Genomic DNA, 25,502 nt, shown 5'->3' with positions numbered 1-25,502 from the left:
CTTTTTTAATTTTCTACCCTTAAAATGTCAGAAAGAATATATAATGAAAGTGGAGTTCTACTCTAAAAAAAAACCCCATAAAAGTGATGGCACTTGTGACTCATTACCAGACTACATGTAGTCTTTACCTTCATCTGCTGATCTGAGTGATTCAGCTCAGTTTAACACTAACATGGCAATAGCCATCTGTGTTTGCTGTAAATATTTTATTTTTTTAATTACAAATGGCTTGGTTTAGAAAATCTCAGCGTGGTGGGGTTGCTGAGGGCCTGCAGGGGGAGCAGATGAGCGGCCAGGAGGGTTATTTTTGCCCAAGCACCATTGACAGATGGGGAAAGGGAGTGTAAAACCATCAGGGCAAATCTGGCTGCCCTGCAGCAGTCTCAGTTTCTGGGGGGATCCAGATGGGAAGGGAACAGGGCAGCCTACAAAGTGACTCTGGACATTTCACAAAAGTGCAGGGAAAATAAAGAAGAGGAAAGGAAAACTCTTGAGTTTACCTTGTTGGAGGAGAAAGGAGGAAGGATAGCTGTTAAATGTCATTTATCCCTCATGATTCCCAAATACAGTAAATACGGTCACATGCTCCTGCGTGCTGAGCCTCCTACATGTGTTCCACTGCAGGTTGGCACCCACGCTGGGCTGTGGGTGACACAGAGGCAGCATCAGTCCTCAGAATGGAAGAATCCAGAGATCGTGTAGCTACAGCAAGAGATCCAGGGTGGGTATCCCTCAGGCTTCCTCCCTTGTCTGTAGTGCAATCGGATGCAAGATTCTTCACCCAGGCTGTCCCATCGGACAGTCCTTCCCATCTTAACATCTCTACATCTGCCTGCTTTTTGGGTGCTGCTGTCCCAAAACTGGTAGTGAATAAAGAGAGGGAAATGGACAAGGAGAAGGAAGTAAATATGTGGAAGAATGAGAATGGATGTTCTGGGGACAGAAAGATTTGGAGATCTCTAGCTTCTGGTTTGCATGGCATAATGTTTATTTCATTCTTAAAATCAGAAGCTTGCTCTGGTGCCTGTGTTGAGCTGCTGAGATCAGGGAGTGGGTGCGAAGGTGTGCGTCTCCCACTCTTTTGTACTTCATGATCAGTTCCAAGGATGTTGTCTTTCCTCACAGCTGACATGTTAGCGTTGCTTAATGGGACCAGACGTAATTTGCCCAGGAGAAACTTTAGTTCTGTTTGTGACGTGGGGGAAAGAAGGAACCCAACTTGACACACAGTTGAATTTGCAGGGCTGACAGTTAAAAAAATAATACTGCATGCAAAGTTAAGCATGCTTGATGTGAAATCGTGAAATATGATGAACTTGGAAGCCCATCTTACTAATTTTATAGGATCTTTTAGGGCTAAAACTGTATATTTATGAGGCAGATGTATTATTCTAGTTTGTTTCTCCTTCTTGTAGATAAGCTCAGATTAGTTTTTATTCAGTGAACTTAGAATGCTGCCTGAGCTGCTGAGGAATGTTAGTTTTCTACAGATTGGGTTAGACTGGGTCAGCAGTTATCTCTGTTATGCTACTACAAATTGAGCACGAATATGCTGGCATGAGCATGATTGGAGATGCCCACTAGGGTAGGAGAAGTGATGCTATAGATATTAAACTAAATTCCTTTTTTGATTGTGATGGTATTACAGCTGTTCTTGAAGGTGTCCTGATGATAAGGAGTATTTGGAAGATTGAATGTGTTTTTGTTTTCCTGCTGCACCAATAGCTAATAGAGATTGGAATACTTGCAAACAGCATGATGGATTGATTTCTGTTGTCATCTGATAAAATATACTTTGTCTAGAAATATTTACATCGTGCTTATTTTGTTTGTTTTTGTAGATCATGTTTATGATCCAGTATGATTTACAGTAACATTTTATCATGTAGGATGTCTTAGAGCTGTCTTAGCATCAAAGATATTCCAAACGTGTATCATTGCTCAATATACTTCCAGGCCAAGTACTTAGATTCTAACATTATTCAGGTTACAAAGTCAAGCCTTTATGACTATTGATGAGTGGTGCTGCCACCTACTCCTGTTCCTGTGCATTATGATATAACCATTAATGAAATTATCAGAGGCTGCTTTTTTCCTCAGGGTCTCTGGCTCCATCAGTGCATAGGATGGACAAAGCTTTAATAATGAGCATCTGCTTGCAGTTTACCCTGGCTGTTCATGCCTTTCACTGCATGCTTTTTGAACCCTGCTCTTATTGCTGGTTTATTAACTTGTAGGATTTTCTGTTATGGCTTTTGTTACAGCAGCAAATGTGGGTTGATATCTCTGTAAAAACACTAAAGGGAGGACACTGACTGCATTTTGTTCAGCGGGAGTCAAGATACAAAAATATGAAGTGAAAAAAACTTTAACACGGGCAGAAATGTCACCTGAGACCCATAGGCCAAGGATTTGGGGATGGCTTACTGTTATATATCTGTTATGTTGTGTTACTTAGTGTCTGACATACAGCTTCTAGCAAATTCCCTTATAAGTATGGGCACTGAGCAGTTCTGCAGATCAAGTCTCAGGATGTTGTTTTGGTCACCAGAATAAAATTCACTCTGAAAAATCTAGATTAAGTTGGTTGCTTTGAAACTCTGTGGAATTGCTTCAGACACTGCCCAGTTCTCCAGGCCTGTGCTCCCTTAAGCAATGTAAATCTTCTTCCTATATTCTTCACTTCTTTTCAACTCCTCGAATTGCAGAGATTTTCTATAGAGAATGCTTTTTGCCCATGCAGTCCTGATTCCAGTTCATCTATAAAAGAATGAAGAGGCAATAGAAAGAGGTAGATATCCGGAACTGCAGAGAAGCCAGCCAGGGGGTGAGGATGGTTCTGTTACAGCTCCCAGTCCTGTCCTTTTGCCAAAGTTCAGCACCTAGGCTGACTTCCCAGCCTGCTCATATTCTCATTCTCATCTTTTATTGCATCGGAATTACAGTCTCCATCTGTTCTCATTGGGTCAGCAAAGTTCCCAGAAATTGCTGCTAGCCAGGATGGGCCTATTTGCCATGTTCTCTGCAGCCTATCCCAGTCCCCATTTGTGACTTCTTGGTCCTCTCTTTTCTCTTATTCTCTCATCCCAAATTTTAGCTAGGTTTCCTTTTTCAGCTATGTGCAGGCTGGCTTTTGAATGATGGTATCAGAAGAGCAAGATCCTTCTCGTATTCCCAATCTTCTTGTTCTCTCCCTACAAGCTCTACATCCCATTGTCTTTTGTGTTGTTGTTTTTTTTCCTGCATTCCTCCCTTGTCAACTTCCATTTTTACCCCATTTTCCAGGCCTCTTTATCCCACATTTCACAAATAATTCCTGATCCTGCTAGGGCTAAAGCATGCTTGAGTCCTAAAGGCCTTCATTGGATCTGAGCTGTGTAAGCCCTTAGAGCTTTCTTAGAAGCCAACTGGGATTATCCTGCAGTCTTTAACACTGTCTCTATCCACACCTTGTGAGTTTTGACTTCCTTTTTCTGCATAGGATGTTATTTGGTCAAAAAATTGATGCGGGGTAACAGCCTTTCATTGGTATTATAATAAATTCCTGACTCAAAGAAAATCTCTTCTTAAGATGCTATAAAGCCTGGCAGGGAGGCACAGTGATCAGGAGGGCGGAAAAGACAGGGAGCTATAGCTATGGCTATTTAGAGAGAGAGAAGAAAAAAAAAAGCCACCAATGTTTCCAATTGTAGAGCTGTAAATAATGCCCATGTAAAATTTACTTGCTGTAAAAGGATGCCTGTGATCATATTTTGTTTCCGCGTAACTAATTTAGTACCTTGAGACTGGTCATGCTACTACTTCAGTCTCAGACATTAATGGTGTAGACTAGCCCTGAAACTTGCAACTTTTAATAATTTACAGCAAGTAGAGGAGCTCAAGATAACACGCTTCCAGAGCATCTGGCTGCTGATGCAGTCTGGTAACCTGTTGCATTACGTACTTTGCTGCTCTGACTTCAAGATTGAAGAGATTCTTTGCTCCCAACTACTTGGAGATGCTTCTTACTACTTCAGCACAAATGAAGAGTTGGGTTCAGATTGGGACTGTTTCCCCCACCCTGGCATCTTTGTTTTCTATATCATCAATAGGGATTTCTGGGACCTAAGGAAAAGACAGCGTTTAGTGCTATTCTTTCACTTCATCTTTGAAACAGTACCTCAAGTGTGCTGTTTTGAGACCACTACATCAAAACCACTCCCAAGACACAATTTCTATCGTGTGCAGCTTTGTGTGAGTAATCCTCATAACTTTTTAGGGAGCTTTCATGGGTGAAGACTCTCATGTTGATCCAAAGCCCTTGAAATAAAATACAGGGCTTAAGCAGCAACATTTTACTCATAGAAAGTGATGCCATAACTCAATCTTACCTCAGTATTTCTTTCTGTTTTAAATTGTGTTGTAATACTGATTGTAAAAATTTAATTGCACGGCAACCTGTGCCTTGATAGCAGTATTAGCTGCTGGGTAAACCAGTCAGTTAATTACTGAAACTGCGATCTCCAACTGGAGAGCCAAGAAGAAATGTAAGATGAGTGGAAATATTTTAATTAATGAGCAAATCTAAGGCTAGTCAAAGGAAGGGATAACTTTTGAAGGGCAAATAGCAGCAATAAATTTTTAATTGCCATGATTGGTGACCTCTGGCAAATTCTGCTACACGTGTTATTCAGTGCTTAAGTGAACCAAACCCCTAAAAGGAGCGGTCTTCTAGAGGAAGTTTAATGCTTTTCCATCCTATACTTCACACTCACCTTCCACTCCCATTAGAACTGACTGACTTTTGCAAATGGATTTTGAATTGTCTTTTATAAATGAACCCCAGAAGCTATGCTCCGTGCAGCAGCCAACATTTTCTCCAAGAAGCTTCACACCGTGGTCAGCAGGTGGCTGAACTCTTCCTGCTTTGTGCTTGGGTCCTCAAATGCCTCTGTCTCATCCTCCCTGCTCCTTTAAGGACTTGATGAGATCAATTTACCCCACAAGGCCATCATGTCATCTTCATCTGGAATGCTACATGGCTCTGAGCCCTAGTTTTCTTTTCTCAGTGCCAACGTGGCTGGCTTAGGTGGGGGACACAGCGCTTCTGCCCTTCCAGCAGCAGTTTCAGCCCTGCTGCTCCCCTACCTCTCTGCCTTCGTCTTCTGTATCGCCCTATTTTTTAATACTTAGTGGTATGCAAGTGTATATAGTTAAAAAACAAAACAGAACAACCACTGCATATGCATGCATTTGTGCATATAAAATATACATATTTCTTATAAATTTTAATAACTATTAGCTCTCACAGAGACAGTGGAAAGGAAAACAAGTTTTATTCTCTGATGTATCAGTTGCCAGCACTCAGACTCATTGAAGTGTGTTTCTAATCCCACCTCCTTCTTCCTTTCTCTCCCACTTCTGTTTAAATATAGAAACGAGATTTCAAGCAATACGATTTGAAGCTTTAGGATTCATTTAGGATATTTAAAGGCTTTCTAGAAATGCTTGTTGTTGCTTTGTGTTGTTCTTTCCTGAAAGACTGGGGCTTGTTTCATGTCAGATAATTAAAATTTGCTTAACTAGAAAATGAATAAAATGCATGGCTGCAACAGGCAATTGAAATGATCTTTTAGTTTATGTAATATACAGATTAGTCATTGCAACTGCTTCAACAAAGTTTGGCACTTCCCACTTTCCTCAGGAAACAGTAGGAGATAACTTTGTGTTTATTTAGGCATTCATGTAACTTCATTTTTCCTGTTAGAAAAAGATGCAATATTATTCTTACTCCTTAAATGGTTATAGATGTGTTTTAACTTATGATTTGTGTCAAGCTGTTTTGGCTGGGAATGAAGGCAGTTTAACAAGCACAAAAACACATTTCTGGGTTGTTCGTTTTAATTGAATAAAACTGCTCTTATTCTGTTAGCTATAGAATAAAAAATAAATGTGGTTTCCATTTGAAGCCTAGCTGACTTAGTGAAGAGAGGGAACATTATTGATGTAATTGAAATAATCAACAGTGTAACCAGGCGCTTCAAATGAATGATTTGCAAAAGGTGTGCTAATGCTACATAGCTGGGAGAAACATAATCTATGGGAAAAATCTTTATTAGTGCAGCGTTGTTTTTGTGTTGCATCAAGATAATAAGCTGTAAAAATGTCACGTGCTGTTCCTGTAAGCAAGGTGATACTTTGGTGGGTATACAAGAATCTGAAAATGCTGATTAAATTCAGAGTTTCAGCAGTTCCTGATAACCAGCTTAGCCTGAAATTGAATTAGATTTCAGAGAACTATCATTACATCTGACTCACCCCCCCCTCCTTCCCCATTCTCCCCCCATTCACAATTGGCTTTATTCTGGGTACGATGTAAACACCTGCTTTAAAAATTACTAGCACATGTTATCATCTTTCAGTAACAAGATCATCCTTAAAAAACTAGAATGAAGACAGAAATAACTTGTGCCACCACCAAGCATTAGTCACATAGCTCTTATATAATGCTTACGTCTTCGATCAGCATACTGGCAGCCAGGTGTCTTCGTAATATTTATCTGGAGAAGAAAATATCTATTTGTTTGGCAGAGGAATGAATTGAAGCCAAGAGCTACGGGACATGCTGAGGGAGACACAACACTTAGGGGTGAGAGCATCACAACGAAGGGATGCCAGCATCACAGCACCAAACAGTCGGCAGTAGGCAGTAACAGAGAGGGGGCCTGCAGCAACATCTCTTGGTTCTCCTAGGTGCTTTTCACTCTGTTTTACCTTGAAGAAAGAAAAAATACAGTGCTTCAAATACTGAAGATGGCATTTCAGCAGTTGAAAACCAAAACATATAGGCTTCAGCTTGCCAGAGCACTTGAACATGTGTGTCTTACCTCTAGCCCTCAGAGGAGCTGTCAAATGCATGAGTTTTCCTTTGCAGCTTGTAACCCCGTCATGTGGCTATGTAGTCATAATGATGTATTAAAAATTGGTGGGATTCTCTGTGAGATACGTATGGGAATTTCCTGGTAGAAGTTCAATAATCACTGTGATTCTGTTCCTTTGGGTTGATCCTGTTAGTTCAAAGTCATTAAATGTTTGTTCCCTACTGAATTATAAGACTTAAACGGAGTTGGAAGCATTCTGTGACCTCATCTCATAAGTTTATTTCTTGAGGCTGAAAAGAATTGCCTGGTAGTCAAGTTTTAATAAGTACATGAGATCTGAATGCTTACAGTGATATTATTCTTAGCTTGTTCATGAGTTTATAAACTGAACTAAGCGATGACTTGGCCATAGATGTGTATCATGTTTTTAGTTCTTCCTTTTCATTTATACATGTGAAGAATGGTGAAGAATTTTCTTTGTTGGTTGGTGTTCAAAGGTGAAATATTGGAGGAAGCATTGTCCCTGAAAGTTATTCAAGACTTTGTGGTTTTACTTACGTTTTTAGAAGAAAATGTCAAACCAAAATACCAAACAGAACTAAGATGGCCTTTCTTTAAGGAAAAAATACAATAAAAGTACTAAAAAAAATAGTATAAAAATGGCTATAAAATTACTTAATGTAATTGTTATAGAAGTCTAGAAACTAAGCAAATGGTCCAGGGAACGTAAAGGGGAGGTATTTATAAAGAATATAAGGTTGCACACACTCATCTGGTAGCAATTTGAAAACAAAACTAATTAATATCTTTTAATTCATGCCATACAACTGTGGAACTTGCTGCAGGGCTTAGAGGTGAAAATCGTAATTGAGTTCAGAAAGGAAACAAGTAAGTTTGTGGAAGGTAAATTTATAAAAGGATGTTGTTAAACAAAGAAGCCTCTTCTTAGGGGGGCATTTTTAGCAGATGAAGGCATTTAGGCACTGTATTTTTTCTAAATAGAATCTCTTTGTTGTAAACCCCGTATTTATGTTTTCTCACAAACGTAAGCATGTATTTGCTCACAAACAACATCTGTAGCTGCATGTATGTGAAGTCACTCTTTAGTGGCTTCATTGAAGCACTGAATGCAAGTATCCTTACTTTGAGTTTGTAACCTCAGCAGTTACACAGAAAATATTACTCATAAAGATCTGATGATACAAAATGAATAACATACCCACTCTTTCTTTGCTTTAGGACACCGAAGCATGTTTGAGCATATGTCACAAAGTGCAAGCTCAAAGGTAACAGAGAGAAAACTGCGTGGGACTTGTCCTCCTGTTGGTCGTGGAAACTGTGGAAAACAATGTGTGAATGCAAGCAGTTGTAGATCTTCATGTTTTAATCCCCGGAATGATTTTCACACTCTACATTCAGAGCACAGTCCTGTGAAGCCAAGGATTATTACAGTGGTGAGACCCTGTGGGCATATGCTCAGAAAGATAACCTTGCTTCTGAACAGGAGATCAGTGCAGACCTTTGAACAGCTAATGGCTGACATTTCAGAAGCTCTGGGATTTCCACGTTGGAAGAATGATCGTGTGAGAAAGCTTTACAGTCTAAGAGGCAGAGAAATCCAAAGTGTTTCTGACTTCTTCAGAGAAGGTGATGCGTTCATAGCTCTGGGCAGGGAACCCCTGACGTTGAAGAACCTGGAAGTGGCAATACAAGAACTTTGCCCTGAAAATCCGTATGCTGCCAGTGCAATTCAGCAGAACGAGGAGCAGTCCCAAAAACTGAAGAGCAGGCTGTGTGATAAAGCTTCAAAAGTGGATGGTGGCTTCGATGAGGTGGAAGTTGCCAAGAACTGCAGTGATGCCGTGTCTCCCAAAATGGTAGCTGGAAAAAGTCAATCCAAGACAAGGCAAGAAGAAAAAATGAGAACCAAAAAAAAGTGGACCAGAGGGAGTTGGAATGGTGAACAAGGAGTGAGGCCTTCTAGAAAAGCTCGAGAAGATGAGAGGTACCTTAACCAAGATAGGAGTCCTGAGAAAGGGTTAGAAGAGAGTTCAGTGGAGGTACTGAGGTGTGAGAAGTGTGAACGGGAAAGGCAGGCCAGGCAAAAGTTGCAAAGAGAAAGGCAGGCTGAGGCTTCATTTGAGAACGCAGACCTGAATGCACGCGCGTGTCAGAGGTACCATGTAGAAAGAAGTGCAAAAATCAGAAATTGCCAGAAAGCTTCAGAAATTCCTCTAGAGGATGAAGACGTTGGCTGGAAAGATAACTGCTGTAGAAGGACCTGGAAGCCTCTACATAGGAGTGTTAATGAAGGACTGGAAAAACAAAAAAGGAGCATTGAGAAGGAAAGGGATCTGGAGAAACATGAAAACCGTGAGAAGGAAGTAGTAAAAATGAAGAAGAATGCTGTAGAAGGGCGTCAGATAGCTCATGAAATGAAGGAAGAAAATGGAAGTAGCTGTGTAACAAACCAGAATGGTTGGCTAATGAAAGACACTCCAAGGGATGCTGAGAAACCATCTAAAACACATAGGGATGGTAGAGAGGGACAAAGGGCTAAAGAGGAGGGTGCCAGGAGAGAGGGAAATGCCATACATAGAGAGAGTGACATGACACGACGAGAGAAAACAGGAGAGCGTAGATTGAATAAAGAAGAAAACAAGGCTCAGGGACTGGAAAGCACAAGCCGAAGGCATGCCATAAAAAGCAGAACTGATGTAGAAAACCACTATGAGATTGGCAGGACTATTGGGGACGGGAATTTTGCAGTGGTGAAGGAATGTCGCCACTGTGACTCAAATCAGATCTACGCCATGAAAATTGTTGATAAATCCAAGCTGAAGGGGAAGGAGGACATGATGGAAAGTGAAATTCTGATCATTAGGAGTCTTTCTCATCCCAATATAGTAAGCTTAATTGAAGTATATGAGACGGAGGCTGAGATCTATCTAATCCTGGAGTATGTCCCAGGAGGGGACTTATTTGATGCAATCATAGAAAGTGTGAAGTTCACAGAGCATGATGCTGCTGTCATGATCACTGACCTGTGTGAAGCCCTGGTGTATATTCACAGTAAGAACATTGTCCACAGGGACCTCAAACCAGAGAACCTTTTGGTAAGCATTGCCAAACATTGTGCAGGAGTTGAATTTATTTTCCTTTTTTATTAGGAATGTTTGAATAGTTTTACGCAAAGAATATGCAGAGAGAATACACTGTCGCAGAACTGCTTGGAAAAGTGAATGCAACCTTGAAATGAAATTAGCTTTTCAGATCATTTTGCATACATGTACTGTATGCTGCAGATGATGATGTTTGCAAGTACAAATTCAAATGAAAATAGCCTGGCTTTTTTGTATTTTTCTGAAATTCTAGCATGCTATTTATCATCTGGATTTAGGTACCCAAGCTTGAATGTTTTGCATTCACAAAGCATGTACTGAATCATAAACTGTTTTCCTTGTGGATCAAAATTAATAAGTGACATTAGCAATTTGGTAGAGTTCTTGCCCTCTGCAGTCACCCATCCTGAAGAGCACTGTGATAGTCCTCTACGTAGTGATTTCTGTAAGTTTTTTTCCATCACGTTCTTTGTATCCATCACTGAAGTTAGTAGACTTACTCTCATGTAAATATGCATAGAAATGTTTTCAATATTGACTCTTGGTATGACACCCATTATAGGAGTGCGAAAATAAACAACTGTTCCTTGCCAGTCATTTGTTATGCTCTTCTCCTAGGATTCCAAATTTCATAGCAGGCAGTTATCAAATATTTGCTTTTCTCTAACAGAGCTAATTTGATCTGCTGATGGAAGATTGTAGTTAGCCAAAAAAGGATAATAGACAATTTAGTCCTACGTGCCAGTCAGTTCTTTAAGGGAATTAACGTTAGCAAGTGTGAATTTCTGGAGAAAGCCAGCAGTGTAGCCTATAGACTGTGCAGAGGTGGAACAAAGCTGGGCCTGTAAGGTTTGTATCCAGACCAGTGGTGTCTATATTCAGTCCTGCTACGCATCCTGATTAGTCTGACAAAAATGCTTAAGTGGTGTGTTTGCATAAATAAAAGATAGGGAATGCAAGCAGCTGGTTTGCAGAAATAAGGATGGTTCTGGACCCTCCCATCTTCCCTTGTTTTGCTATTAGAGTAAAATTTTACTCAGAACTGAAGGAATTTCTTCCAGAAGCTGATTTTCCATTATAAGCTAGGTTCTGCTCCTTCCTCTTTACTGAAATTAAACTGGTGCATATAAAACATATGAGACCAGATGTCTCTGTGTATCATATGTAATCATCACGGTGATACAGTAAGTGTAAAGAGGGGCATGGTTCAGGTCTCATCTGATGGTTTTCACTTGTAGTTCACAGCACTTCCATACAGAGATCCATGGGCACTGGCAAAGTTTTGTGGCACAGAAGTCATTGTGGTGCCTGCTCTGGCTGAAAGCACAGAAAATGTGTTTGCAAGGACAACCTTACCCTCCACTCTGTAGGTATTTTGTTGTGTGAACTTCATTACAAACTAAACAAGAAAGAAAATTTTACCTCTTCTGATTTCACCTTGTTTGTTAATTGGTTGAATAGCTGTTTTAGAAACAGCTTTTTTTTTTTTTTTTTTAAGCTAGTGTATCCAACAAGTCAGATGAGTCTGCAGGTTGTTGATAATATTGGCTAGCTCATCAGCTATCTAATAAGTATCCCTAAAACTACAGGTCATTTGAGCAGGTGTCTGGCTTTCTGAATTTTAATGTGCTGACCCCTTAGAGTAGAAGTATTAAGCTCCTGCTGAGTTTAGTGACAACCAGAGCTGAACAGTAACAACCATTAGTGAAGCAAATTTTATGGGTTTATCTGCTGTTATTGGGCGAAGGGCTGGAAGCTGTCTTCTGGAAGTGCTGACATCCTGCAGTGTCTCCTTTTTGTCCTTGGTTCTGGGATAGCTCTTGCTTCACTTCACATTTTTACACCACAGATTTCTGTCTCGGTTGGTCTCCCTAGGCAATTTGTGCACAGAAGACAGAAATAGGCCCTTACTTTTTCAATGAATCATTTAGGTTGGAAAAGATTTTCAAGATCATCAAGTCTGACCATCATGTAACAGTAAGAATTCCACCTCTAAACCCTCTCCCTTATTACCATGTCCACATGGCTCTTAATTACCTACAGGAATGGCAACTCTATCATCTCTCTGGGCAGCCTGTTCCAATGCCTCATCACCCTATCTGTGAAGAAGTTCTTCCTAATATCCAATCTAATCTAGTCCAGAAGTTTCATGAAAATAAGCAGCTGGGAAAAGAAGAGAAATTGTTTCCCTCCTTACAGAGGAAAAGGTGCAAATATACTTTGATGTCTAGTGAATTATGAATTTATTCACACAGGAACTAGAAACCTGGTTTTACTAGTTTGCTGTGCTATTCCTGTTGCTCTTATGGCACTGTTCTCTAGTTAGACTCCTGTAACAGCCCACCGGTATCCGTTTTGCCTTTTTCCCTCCGTCTTTCATTACTGTGTCTGCTCACAGCTTTCAAACTCCTTGCAGTATAGCTGTGAGGCAGAAAGGTGGTGACTTGTGCTACCAAAACAAAATCTGTGTGGACAGCTGGTGTGAAGACACCTGCTTTGAAACCCACCCTTTCCACTAACAGAATCACTTGGCGTAAGATTAGATGTTCAGCGAGAAAGCCTTTGCTACCAAGCTTCTGCAGTGCATTTGGTCTCACAAAATAAAGGTGGTCACTTCTTTAAAGCTAACTGGAAGAGCATAGGAGTGGAATTTCCTAGCGAGATTTTTAGCTAAGGGGCTGCTGTTTAATTCCGCAGGTGGTGACTTACGGGTCAAAAACTTAAAGTGTAGAGAATCTTTTTCCAGGTTATAACTGTAGAAGACGTAAAGCCACATCCCTGTCCCCTTTTTTTGATGTTGGGCATGCATATTTCTGTATTTGTGACTGTAGACTTATATCCTTGTATCAGTCCCAAACATACTAACAGTGTTATAGCTGCTTATGAGTTTGAGTTTCTTTCTCTTCTTTTTTCCTCATGTTTCATGTGTATGACACTGTGAAGTAACTTTAGTTTTCTGACACTATTTTCAAATACACAAAACGCTGTCACAGTTTTCCAAGTGCATTGGAGTTAAAATCCTGTTTAACTGTAGAATCAGAAAATGGCTTGTGTTGGAATGGCCCTTAAAGGTCATCTAGTTTGAATGCATTGCTGTGGGCAGAGTTGCCAACTGCTATTTCAGGATGCCCAGGGTTCCATCCAGCCTGGCCTATATCGGTTTCATGGATGGGGCATCCACTGGGCAGCCTGTTCCAGTGCCTTACCACCCTCTGCATTGAAGATCTCCTAATATCTAATCTAAATCTCCACTCTTTTAGTTTAAAGCCATTCCCCTTTGTCCTATCACTATCAGACTGTAAGAAGTCAATCTCCCTGCTGCTTATAAGCTCCCTTTAAGTACTGGAAGGCTGCATTGATGTTTCCCCAGAGCCTTCTCATCTCTAAGCTGAACAAGCCCAGCCTTTTTTTGTAGGAGAGTTTTCTCCAGCACTGATCATCTTCACGGCCTTCTTATGGACCTGTTGCAAAAGCTCCGCATCCTTCCTGTGTTGGTAGCTCCAAGCCTGGACACAAGTAATTTATACGAGGCCTCACAAGGACAGAGCAGAGGGGGGCAGTCACCTCCCTTGCTCTGCTCAGGTGTATGGCTAGAAATCCACAGACAATATTTGGATATCCTGTGTTCAAGAGAGTAGCAAGCATTTCTGATTCCCTTTGATTTGGGGCTACCACTGCTGGCTTACCTTGCAGCTGAATGGCACAAGTAAAATTGTTTGGCTTAAGCTGGCCATCTGTTGACAAAATGTGTTTGAATACTGCTCTTCCTCATCTCAATTAGTTCTTGGCAGGTAAGACGAGGCAGCATTTTGAAAGAACTTGTGGAACCATTTTTATGTAGTCTTGAATACAGATGCTGTAACAGGTATCGTGATAAAGGTAGTACGATCCTCTAATGTTACAGTTTTTGCTTTGCACCATTTCAAGGCATATATGGCAGAAGTCAGGGGTTAGATCTCTTTTGAGAAGAGATTTCTGTGTAACTCCTGTAAGTAAACACTCAAGGGAATATCCTGAGAAGCTATTCTTTGTAAAATGCATATTTGCCTCAGTTTCTCTTTTGCTGCCAGGTGATGGAAGGGTGAACTGGAGAACACAGAGTTTGGGATGAAGAGTACGCTCAGTTGATCTGTGCTGCCCTTGAGTTATTTTGAGTGAGGATGCTGAGGAGTTCTACACTGAGGTTTCCAGACGTGCCGACAGATTTCATGCTGTCTTTGAAATTATTATCGTAAAGCTGTGAAAATGTATCCACACTGCATGGTGTTCCTAGCTGTTCGGTGAAATAAGAGGAAAGTTCAGTGATTTTTTTTTTTTTGTCCTCACAAACATATGGTGCAGTATTGCCACCTTGTGCTCCGATGTGAGATTAGGGCTATGGCTTACTTGTAAAAAGTGTAACTGAATATTTCAAGCAAAATTACTACTGGCTTTTGCGGGTTGGACTTCAGACCTGTATATTCTCCCCTTGCTGGTTTTATTAAAAGAAACAAACCAAAAAACTCAATTGTATAAACTTTTCAGGGTTATTTGTCCTGGTGCAGTGCAGGATATTAGTTGAAATTCCCTGTGTGACACCATTTCCTTATATAATTTAAAAATCCTTATATACATGGTCAAAAAATATATTTGTGCTCATGTAGCATGTATGAAATTGAGTATTTCAATTGCAATTTTTTTTTTGGTAACTTTCTACCACTGTTGACCACATTATTAAAATATTAATCTTGTGGATAGATGCTGCTCTAGAAAATAACTGTTTTATTTATTTTTCATTTTTGTTAGCTATGGAGACTATGTTGTGTGATGACAAAAAACCTTCATGAAATTAACAAATTCAATAAAAGAGAAGGTTGCATTTTATCTTTCTCCTACTGAAGCTTTGTCTGCACAACTCTAGATAACTTCTTCACACTGAGAAATGCTTTCTTTTTTTCTTTAAATGGGAAAAAAACTCGAAAGTTTTTGTTTATTTACAACTGGAAGAGTGCTTATAGCTTCTATAAAGATGATAAATGGGAATTAATTGGCTGTAATGTAGGGCAGTGCAAATTTTGTCCTGTCTGTAGCCCTAGTTATAAGAGAGCATCTTGAATTTTTGGCTGCCTCAAGCACTGCCTGATGGCAAAGTATGAGGTGTTAAAGCCTGGAGTATGCCTGTCACATCATATTCTGTTCTGTCTGTTCAGAACCTGAAAACAGATTTTCTTGGCTTTCCTGTAGTCATGTGAGGTCCTTTTGCGTCACAGTTAGAGACAGGTAATTTCTCAAATTCTCTAAACCTGTCCTGGTGCATCTTGAGGCCCACAGTTTTCCTTTACACTTTCCTAAGGGGAAAAACAAATCTTTGGTTCACTCTCCTTTATTTTCGGTCTTCTTCCTTTTCATTTCTTGGAAATGCATGCCAGAACTTGTAGAGCAAAGTTGTCCTTTTCCATTAGTGCTTTTCCTCCTAAATACATGTGCCATCTTTTTACGTGGAAAGAGAAAAGTTCCTGAATACTATTTGTCAAAATATGGTTTTCATTTCATTTTCTTTTACTTGAAGGTACTGTTATTAGAACCTCTTACTCTTTACTACAAAAGTACTACTTCCTTTATCTTTTGCAATCTTAACATGCCTGCAAACTAAATATTTATTTTTCATTGAGTATAGGTTCAGCACAATGCAGATAAATCTACTACACTGAAACTAGCAGATTTTGGCCTTGCAAAGCTGGTTACAAAACCCATATTTACTGTGTGTGGAACACCAACTTATGTTGCTCCTGAGATACTTGCTGAGAAGGGTGAGTGTATAAATCTATGATTTCTGGCAAGTCATAAAATTACTTCTAACTTTGTAATCATGGAAGTATTCCAGAATGTTTCAACATACTTGTAGGTTGGCTAGCAGCAAAATGTATGAAAGGAAAGAAAACTTCTTAGCTTTTGACAAATACAAGCATGGTATCAGTCATATTTTCTTTATTAATGTCTATGTGATATATAGCTGTGATTTTTGAAACAGACAAGGAGTTTGAAGCAGACAAAGCATTACAACATCATAGATAACAATTGCTGAAATGGGGAAAGAAGCAAAATTTTATCTTGGAACGTTAGGATGGTCAGCCCTGTTTCGTGTCTGTTATTCAAACAGTTTTCAAGGCCCTGTAATAGTGCAAAAGGATGGTGAACATGTATGTTAAATTTATTTCACAAGCCAAAACATGGTTTACATTGGAGAGAATTTTTGTTATTTCATATCCAAGAAGATTCAGACCTGGAAAGGAATCAATTCTTGTTAATTACTCAAGAAAAGCTATTTCTGTGTCTTGTTCTGTGGAGCTGGGTTGCACATCTTGTATTACATTACATTTCAGTGGAAACTTGGCACTCTCTCTTAATTTTTTTTTTCTTTAATTAAAAATAATGAGAGTGCTATTTTAGAAATATATCCTGCATTTTTCTCAATTAGTCCCCAGTTGACACTGGTCTTGTTACTTGTGAAACATGTTGGAGAAGAGAGGCATTGTGTGAGAACTGTGATTATTAACAGAGAGGATCAGCTTGCAAGTGTGGTGTACCAGCCACTTATTCTTCTGCTGACCTCGTCTTTTTTAGAAACTGGGCAAAGCTTCTCTGTTTCTTTGAGGATGGAATAAAAAAAGAAATAGTTCCTTAGCAATTATGAGGAGAAGGGTTTTTTGTTTTTTTGGTCTGTCTTCTTTTCTCTTCCCCACCTTCCCTCAAAAAGCAAAATAAACCAAACAAAAAAACCCCAACCAACTAAAACAAACAAACAAAAATACACCCCAATAAAACACTAAAACTTCCAGTAAAGGATAATTAGCTCTGGTTTGTCTTTTCTTCCTTAGGCTATGGGCTCGAGGTAGATATGTGGGCAGCTGGTGTGATCCTTTATATTCTGCTCTGCGGTTTTCCCCCGTTTCGCAGTCAGGAGCGTGATCAAGAAGAGCTGTTTCAAATCATACAGCTGGGTCACTATGAGTTCCTTTCCCCGTACTGGGACAATATTTCTGCAGGTAAGATTCATGTATACCAGTTCTGAAAATTGATAAAACTCTTATGTAGAGTGGCTTGAACACATTAAACTCCTCTTTTCTTCAGAACAGCAATTTTGGTGGACTTTAGAGTATATTACAGGCTTGTTTTATATGATTACATGCTTTACGTGTGAATTTAATCCTTTCATAGTATCATCTGCTGTGAATATGAATGTCAGGTCTGACTGATATCATAGATTGCTCCCTTTCTGAGGCAAAAACAAAGATTTTGCTCACCTTCTTAGAATTGTCCCTGAAGAAGAAAAGGCATCAAAATTATCTCCAGGCTTATGTTGCATTATTGTAAAGATGTGTGTAAAAGAATCTCAAAAGCTGAGAATTAAATCCTTGCTCTGCAGAACACACTGTGAATTTTCTGTGGAGATAATTTTTGAGGTTGTTTCTTTCCTCTTGCCAGCTAGTGGTGTCTTTTGTGCACTCTTCAAAATACAACACCCCAAAACCCAACTGTCCTATGATCTTTTAGAGACCGTGCTCAGCAGTATTGTATGACTTCTACGTTCTTTGAGGGACAAGATACACAATGCTAATTCTTGTGAATTAGAACACCTAGCCACGTGCCTTCAGGATGCCTTCATGATTAAATTCCCTTCCCTTTCTTCTGTCATCCAATCAGGGGAGATTGGAATCAGTAAAGAATGTACTGGAGTTCTAACATCTCCTGTCACAAGTTCTAGATCCAGTTGCTACAGTATCTCCTACCATTAAAAAAAAATCATTATCACAGAATCACCAAGGTTGGAAAAGGACCTATAAGATCATCCAGTCCAACCATCCACCTATTGCCAATAGTACTCACTAAACCATGTCCCTCAACACAACGTCCAAATGTTCCTTGAACACCTCCAGGGTCGGTGACTCCACCACCTCCCTGGGCAGCCCATTCCAGTGACTGACCACTCTTTCAGAGAAGTACTATTTCCTAACATCCAGCCTGAATCTCCCCTGGCACAGCTTGAAGCCATTCCCTCTAGTCCTATCACCAGTTACACGAGAGAAGAGGCTGACCCCCAGCTCACTGCAACCTCCCTTCAGGTAGTTGTAGAGAGCAATAAGGTCTCCCCTGAGCCTCCTCTTCTCCAGACTGAACAATCCCAGCTCCTTCAGCTGCTCCTCATAAGACCTGTGCTCCAGACCCCTCGCCATCTTTGTTGCCCTTCTTTGAACACACATTATGATAAAAACTAATAAGAAAAATGAGGACTTTTTGTTAGGTGTTACTATCAGAATCATAACATTGCTTTTCTTTTTTCCTCTTTCTTCCATAACAGCAGCAAAAGACCTTATTACCAGGCTGTTGATAGTGGATCCCCAGAAGCGCTACACAGCACGGCAAGTACTTCAGCATCCTTGGATCAGAACAGCTGGAAAAACTAACAACAGAAATTTGCAAAGAGAAGTAACGATAAACATTGAGCGTCATTTCCGGACCCAGCGCCGGAAGAAGGCTGCGGATAAAGACACATGAAATCAATGAGTTCATCTACCCTTCTTTTTTATTAATTAACAAAGTATTTATGTTTTCTAAATGGATTTGGCCTTTAGTTTATGGATTTTGCTGGCAATTGGTATGCCTCTTTTTTTGGTGATTCTGAGATTCTGAAGAAGGACAGAGGTCAAATTTGCGTCCACCTCCTTGTAATTTTACTTGCAAGTGTCTCTGACAGCAGTGGGTACTAAATATTTCCCAGAAGGTATCTATTATTTTTCTTTAAATAATGATTTGAACTTAATCTATATCTTTTTTAGATTACAAATGTTTCTTTTTGTGTCTAACTTCAGTGATGACTGTGAAATGCTTTCTCTTGTCTCCTTTCGTATGGCATCTTCTTTCATGAGTTCTTTTTGCTTTTAAGTTGTGTTATGTTTGTAGCATTGTCAAAATAGCTGTCTGCTCACACACTCGACGCTAATACTCTAAACTGATTTCTCACCAGTTCCTGTTATCAATTTAGAAGGTGAGAAAAATATAAATAAATGAATAAATATTTAGCTATAGGATATGTTAATAAAAGATAAAAATACTGTTTATTAAGTTGTGAGGGAAAAAAGAAATCATTATAGTTGAAATTAGCTATTTTATGATGTTCCCTTGGCAACATCTTTTCATGGGATGTTCTCAGGATCAGCATAATAGTTCTGTTAAACTACTGTAGTTTGTATAGTGTGACAGTTTCAGTTCTTTACAAGAAGAGGTGGGAAGATACCATGCCTGATACAGCTTCAAGATTGTAATGCCTTTCACAGTGCTTTTCTTCTGCTCTGGAAAGTGGGAACTTAATGGTTCTGAGGGAGCATTAGTTTTTTTCCCAAAAGTATATTTGTGGAATTTTAACCCAAGCTTTTTCCTCATACTGAATTCTTAGGAACCATCCACATGGATCTGTGACTTTTTCAAGTTGATGGAGAATAGAGAGCTGGGAAGCTGCTTCCGTGACTTAAGTTAGCTCTTACTTTCATGGTTTCCCTGTTATCAACACAATTCACAGTTGAATTGCTTTTATACGCTTTTCAGTGTAGTTCAGCAAACTTTTTTTTTCCAAGTTATCTTCTCTGGGGACTCTATCTCCTCAATTCCACGAGAATGGGCAATGGTATGAAATGACATTACAATTCTACTCAGGAAAAACAATTTCTTGTTAGTCTATGGGGAGGTTTCCCAAGGTATGTGTCAAATGCTTCATTGCTTATGTTACTTATAATTGGAGTTTTGAAGAAATCCGGTGGGGAAGATTACCATCCAGAGAAAGACCGTGACCTGGGAGATGTTTTGAATCTCAACACTTTTGGTTAACTAATCGAATCAAAAAAGCACTTTAGTTGTCTGATAACACTTTGTCCATGAGTTATGTGTGGTAGCAAATAACACAATAAAACTACCAATTCTACTAGCATCAAGTTCATAGTGTGTAGAATTGAATGAGGGTATTTCAGAATGACAGATGTCAGAGGCATTTCAGAATCAGTAGAACACTTTCGTAACTATAAGAAAAAATATTTTTGCTGAGTGCTAAAATTTGTGAACTTTCTGAATTACTAAGATGTGTGTGATGCTGTCATTGTGTTTCTGTTTCAAGCTTTGACAGTTTTGCCTCAAGATTGGAAGAAGAGAGTAGAGGCAACTTGGTTCATACAGAAGAATTGCGTTTTCAGTCAAGCTGGCTTATTTTTAATACGTGTTGGTCTGAGGCTTGCTGGGGAATTCAACAATTTGTAAAACAAATCAAAACTTTACTGTGTGCCCAAGTGGTATTTATATTCCATGTTATACCTCTGCTTTGGAGGCCCTAAGTTAAGAAGACTTATTGAAAAGAAGAATGAATTTGAGAGCTTTCCTATGTGTAACATCATATTCTAAATGTGTTGTGTTCTTTGATTGCTAGTAATAACATCTCCTGTGCTAATTTGTCTGTCTTGGATAGAAACTATGGAAAAACAGGTTATGATCTACAATATTATATTTTGTAATTATTTTTAATATAGTAATTTAGGAATCAAGTTTGAAGTGGGGGGAAAAACAGAACTATTATCAACAGTTAAGCTTAGGGCTTTGATATTGTGTTACAGGTTTCTTTGTCGCCTTTAAGAACCTGTCTACAGCTTTATTCATGGTGCTCAAGGTAGAGGATTTGCATGTGATGAATATGAAAGTAATATTTTTTCAAAGATCTTTTTCTCTCATGTTCTATAGGTCCCAGTCTGACCAAATACAGACAGCGCAGCGTGCTGTCACCAGTGTCTGTAAGCACCAATGCTGCTCTGGCAGCACTGATGGACTGCTTTGGTTTTGCTAAACATATGGCATTAAGCCCTCCTTCTTCAGGTTGGAGGCTCAGAAAGCTTCCAGGTGCTTCTCAGGGCTTTTGCCACCTCCTCTTTCTTTCCTACTGAGAAAAATGCCTCTTTTCTTCCATTGCTTCTAGTGTCCTTTGACTTTTGAGATACCAACATCCACATATACACTTCACAGAACTGGATCATCTGTATTTCATGTCCTAGCAACGCCCCCAGTCAATGTTCCTGTTTTCTTTTCACTATGCCAACACTTGGAATCAAAGCGTTCAGCCACAGCTGTCACAAAAGTCATAAAATCACATAATATCCCAAGTTGCCACAGACCCATGAGGTTCATCAAGTCCAACCCCTGTCCCTATCACCCAAAATTCAAAGCCTATGTCTGAGAGCATTGTCCAAACACTTAAACTTTGGCAGTTTGGGTTGTGCCCACTTCCCTGGGCAGCCTGTTCCCGCAGCCTTCTGGTGCAGACCCTGTCCCTCACCCCCGACCCGCTCCTCCCCTGACGCAGCTCCATGCCGTTCCCTCAGCCCTGTCGCTGTCACACAGAGCAGAGCTCAGCGCTGCCCCTCCGCTCCCTGTGAGGAGCTGCAGCCGCCATCAGGCCTCCCCTCAGTTCCTCTGCTCTGGGCTGAGCAAACCAAGGGACCTCAGCTGCTTCTCTCCATCTTGCCCTCCAGACTCTACACCATCTGTAGTATTAGAATGGGTGACTGTAGGTGTACACAAAGGTACACTGTCCCTATACCCCACAGCCAAAATGGCAACAACAGATACGGCAGGTACACCTATAATGCCAGTTAGAACATTGTAAGAGATGCAGATTTAATGGTTTTCTGACATTAGCTATTCTGCAAAATTGCATTCTGTCATAGATTTTGGGTTGGTTTTTTTTTTTTTGGTTCAGATACAAATTTATTTAAAAATAGATTTCATTTGGGGAAACAGGCATAGTATTTTAAATTGAGTTATTTGAGTGTCTGATTCAAAGGAGAGAGTTTCTTAGTTGCTTGTGTATAACTTCTGTTAAAAATGCTCTTTTCCTGCAGGTCTGTAATCTTGATTGAAATTGTGGAAATAAAAATGTATTTAATCTATTAGTGACGTTTTAGAAGAACCTGCCTTTTCTCTGGATGTGAGCATGTGGAATGAAGTGTGTGCTAGTGAGAACCTATACATGTTCTCATTTATTACATATTCGTCATTAAAGAGACCACAGCCACCTCACTACTCTTAGAATGACTGCAGGCTGTTAAGAATGGCTGACTTGTATGATAGCCACATGAATTTATTGCTCTTCATTTTAATTGTTATATATATATAGGGGGCTAATTAAAAGTGATTTAATGCTTTGTTGTGAGGAGTATTTCCCATGTTGCTAATAGCTGAAGTCACAGTCCAGCAATATTTTATTGAAATGAGCCATTAGCGTTGTCACTGCTACGTGCTATTTGTTCAGAAAAGATGATTCCTTGTATCATCCAGTCTGCTGACTCACTCTGTGCCTTGCTTTATAAACAGGTGTTGTATTCCTGCAGAATTCTGTCTTTTGAGGGGAGAGCTGTTTTGATAGCATAGCAATTAGAAAAATGGAAAAGTTAACAACCCTAAACTGTTACTGCAAGTAAGTTTTGTTTTCTGAATGTGGAATGTGAAATGAAGAACTGAAACAACTAGAAATGTAGAGAAATGAAAAAAGTATTCCTGCAGTAAGCGTGTCAGCAATTCAAGCAATGGGTGCATTTATTTGCCTGCTAGAAGTACAGAGCCATGCAGTACGTTGCTAGAGAGAAATGCTACAACAATCAACTTTCAGAAATGCTTGGAGAATGCTGTACTGAATGAGGAGTGTAGGACTGAATAAGTTCTTTCTAATCACTGGAAAAATGGAGCACATCGTATACAAAAGGTTATTTCTATGTTGTTATTGCTGTGTTGGTAATGCTTTCTAGATTTCAGTGTCTGACATCGTATTGTAAGACTGCCTTTCTTATGGGAAAGAAAACGAGCATAAAACATTATAAAAAATGTTTAGTGACAAAGATCTCAGTGATGGCAGTTTTTCCAGAAAATGGAAGTGTACAATTGTTAACTGCTATGGTGAGTTGTTTAACAAATCCTATTACTGACTTTTCAAAAAGCACCATTCCATCATGCTGGACATTTGCGACTACACATCTTGCAGTGTTGACTATTTTAATGATATTGTAAAGCTTCAACGTAAGCTTACCCATAGTGTAATGATGGAACTAAATGGCTCAGATACATTTTATGTGTTTCAGCTTTGCAGGAAGCTTACCGACAAATGCAGTGTGCATGTGGTGGCTGATGGGTGACTGAAAATTATTACTGACTGGCATTTAAAATGGAAGTTTAATACTGCATCCTTAAAAATGTAAACATTTAAGGCTGTTTGGATAAAGGCCAGCACATATTCCAGTGTGTTATTTCTATGTATTTAACAACAACAAAAATAGCAACTGTGTAAAGTAGCCCCAAGAAACTAAGAATATGATTGGGAAAAAAAAAAAAAAGGGGGGGGGAAAAGCAGGAGGGAAAGTTAAAACAAAAGCCCTTCACATTTTTTCAGATGGTTGTGTTTTCTTGAAGCAAATCTGCAGAGAAGTCTACCAAAGCTTTAACCAGTGAAATAAATAAATACAAAAGTCATCACTCTCACTGGTTTGTAGAGTTCCTGTGATGGCTCCCCAGTGATCTCAGTGTGCCCTGGGGATAGCTGGTTGGAAGCAGATGCTATAGCAACTGCTTACATCCTCCACCTGCATCATGGCTCCCTAACAATGGCACCAGTGCTAAGTCCCTTAAAAGAAATAAAACCAAAACTACTCCACCATGTAAATAGTGGAGCAATTATTCAGACGCAGAAGGATTTTATGGAAGTTGATACTTAAATGCTTTCATAACTCACACAGTTAATGTGCAAGGCACGAATAGAGCTGGGTGCCAGAATGTAACAGTAACAAACTCCTCCTGGCAGATAAAACCTCACATAAATTTGACAAGTGTCTGGTAAGGTTGTAAAATGAGAATATTTCAAAAACTGTGTTGAGGTACACAGTTCACCTGCAGAAGGGACTCAGGAAGTACAAGAAAAACTATATAATGCAGATAAAGCCCTAAACATCCAGAAAAACAATCAATTTTTAATTGCCAAGCAGGTTGCTGAATGTGGCTGCAAATGATCCTGTACTTCTTTCATAGTGAAATTCTGAGGGTAAGAACTTAAAACTGTCATGAAAGTGTTCAGCGGATCACTTTCTGTGATAACAGTGGTAAGATTTCTGTTATGGATAAGCTTTCTGCTTCTGCAATAATTAGCTTTGAAAATTCTGCTCTTCATTTAAAGCATCTCCTGCTGATTGTTGATCTTTCTCTCTTTTTTTTTTTTATTTAAGATTTTAAGACAGGACCTGAGTTAAGTGCCATAGAAATCTATGTAGTTGCCATCACCAAAGATTCCATCATAAGCATCTTCAAAAATGCGTACTTTGAAATTAAAAGATATTTCAGTGTTGCTGAGGATGTTTCTGGGATTTCACTGGGTTGGAACTGATGTACGCTAGTGGAAACTTTTGAGCTTTAGTTGTGTGTGACTATTTCTTGTTTTTCTGCAGGGTGCTAAGTATTCCCCTGAGGCTTCTTGGGTCAGCAGCTTCTCTGGCAAGTGCAAGTTTGTGCTCATGGTATGAATGCTGTGCTGTGTGACTGCTCTTCTGTAGTATTCGTGGAGCTGCTGCTGGAGTCACACAGTTTGCCACTGTTACTGCTACCTCTCCATGCAGCAGAAAGAAGAATACCTTACTCAAAATGAGCTAACAGTAACTGTTGTTAGATCTTTGTTTTCATGAACCACTGATGAGAACAATACAGTTTGGACCATTAACAAATCAGCTTTTATCAGGAGAATATGTCAGGTGAGCTCTTGGACAGATCTCGTATGAGGGATTGTGGAAAGATAGCAAAGAATTCAGCAGTTTCATTCCAGCAAGGTAAATCATCAGGAATCTGGATTTGCTGCCTTTCAATTTGTTTCCAATGCCAGATGAACTGGTAGAAGAAAGGCAAGCTTGGAAGAGATCTGTTTTCAAGCAGAAGACTCCTTGCTGGCAGGCCAGAGCGATTTTGTTCTAGGAATTTATTCATTTAGTTATTTTATATCAGTCCAAACTAGATTTTGTGAGTCCCAAACTAAAATCTTCCCAGTTCACAGATACGTACCCATTTCCACAGTTGAAAAGGACAGTTCTATGTGCTCTTAAAAAAGCATTTTTTATTTTCATGTTATGTTACTAGTTTTTAGATGTGATATTTTTAGTGCTGAACACCACTAGCAAAATAGAATTAATATTCGATTCTCATTTTAAACATGCTGCTTTGTATGAAAAAAAGAAATGGTTTGTGTTGCTGAGGTGTGTGGATATCTTTTGTTAACAGGGAGCTTTTCTACCCCTTGGCTTTCTAGTAACTGTAATGGTAGTTCTGGGGATCCTCACAAGCCTTAAGAAACTTAGCTCCTGATTATTAATAAGGTATTAGCACCTTGATGCCTCAGTAAATGGCTTTGCAATAGGCTGTTTGTAAAAGCAGAGCAACCTTAATTCCTTCCCTGGAGCAATGTCATCATTGGCTGGAGGAC

The 25,502-nt window shown here is 39.5% G+C and overlaps 1 protein-coding gene across 1 annotated transcript; it reads left to right on the top strand.

The window, feature by feature from the left end:
* The first annotated feature begins 626 nt into the window (after positions 1-626).
* On the top strand, positions 627-21,367 carry DCLK3 (doublecortin like kinase 3). The gene is made up of 5 exons (XM_019616631.2): positions 627-721; positions 8,100-9,976; positions 15,639-15,771; positions 16,840-17,007; positions 18,321-21,367. The coding sequence occupies exons 2-5, from the start codon at positions 8,111-8,113 to the stop codon at positions 18,515-18,517; spliced, it is 2,364 nt and encodes a 787-aa protein (XP_019472176.1). The 5' UTR covers positions 627-721; positions 8,100-8,110; the 3' UTR covers positions 18,518-21,367.
* The last annotated feature ends 4,135 nt before the right edge of the window (positions 21,368-25,502 follow it).

This window comes from Meleagris gallopavo, chromosome 6 (assembly GCF_000146605.3).
Source record: "Meleagris gallopavo isolate NT-WF06-2002-E0010 breed Aviagen turkey brand Nicholas breeding stock chromosome 6, Turkey_5.1, whole genome shotgun sequence".
NCBI lineage: Eukaryota > Metazoa > Chordata > Aves > Galliformes > Phasianidae > Meleagris > Meleagris gallopavo.
The sequence above is the reverse complement of the archived record's forward strand: the minus strand, read 5'-3'. Positions and strand labels throughout refer to the sequence as shown.

Excerpts from the sequence above, each read along its gene's own strand:
- DCLK3 (XM_019616631.2), top strand. The coding sequence starts at position 8,111 with ATGTTTGAGCATATGTCACAAAGTGCAAGCTCAAAGGTAACAGAGAGA. Across the intron at positions 9,977-15,638 it reads TCAAACCAGAGAACCTTTTG|GTTCAGCACAATGCAGATAA; the intron begins GTAAGCATTGCC and ends CATTGAGTATAG. Across the intron at positions 17,008-18,320 it reads CTGGGACAATATTTCTGCAG|CAGCAAAAGACCTTATTACC; the intron begins GTAAGATTCATG and ends CTTCCATAACAG.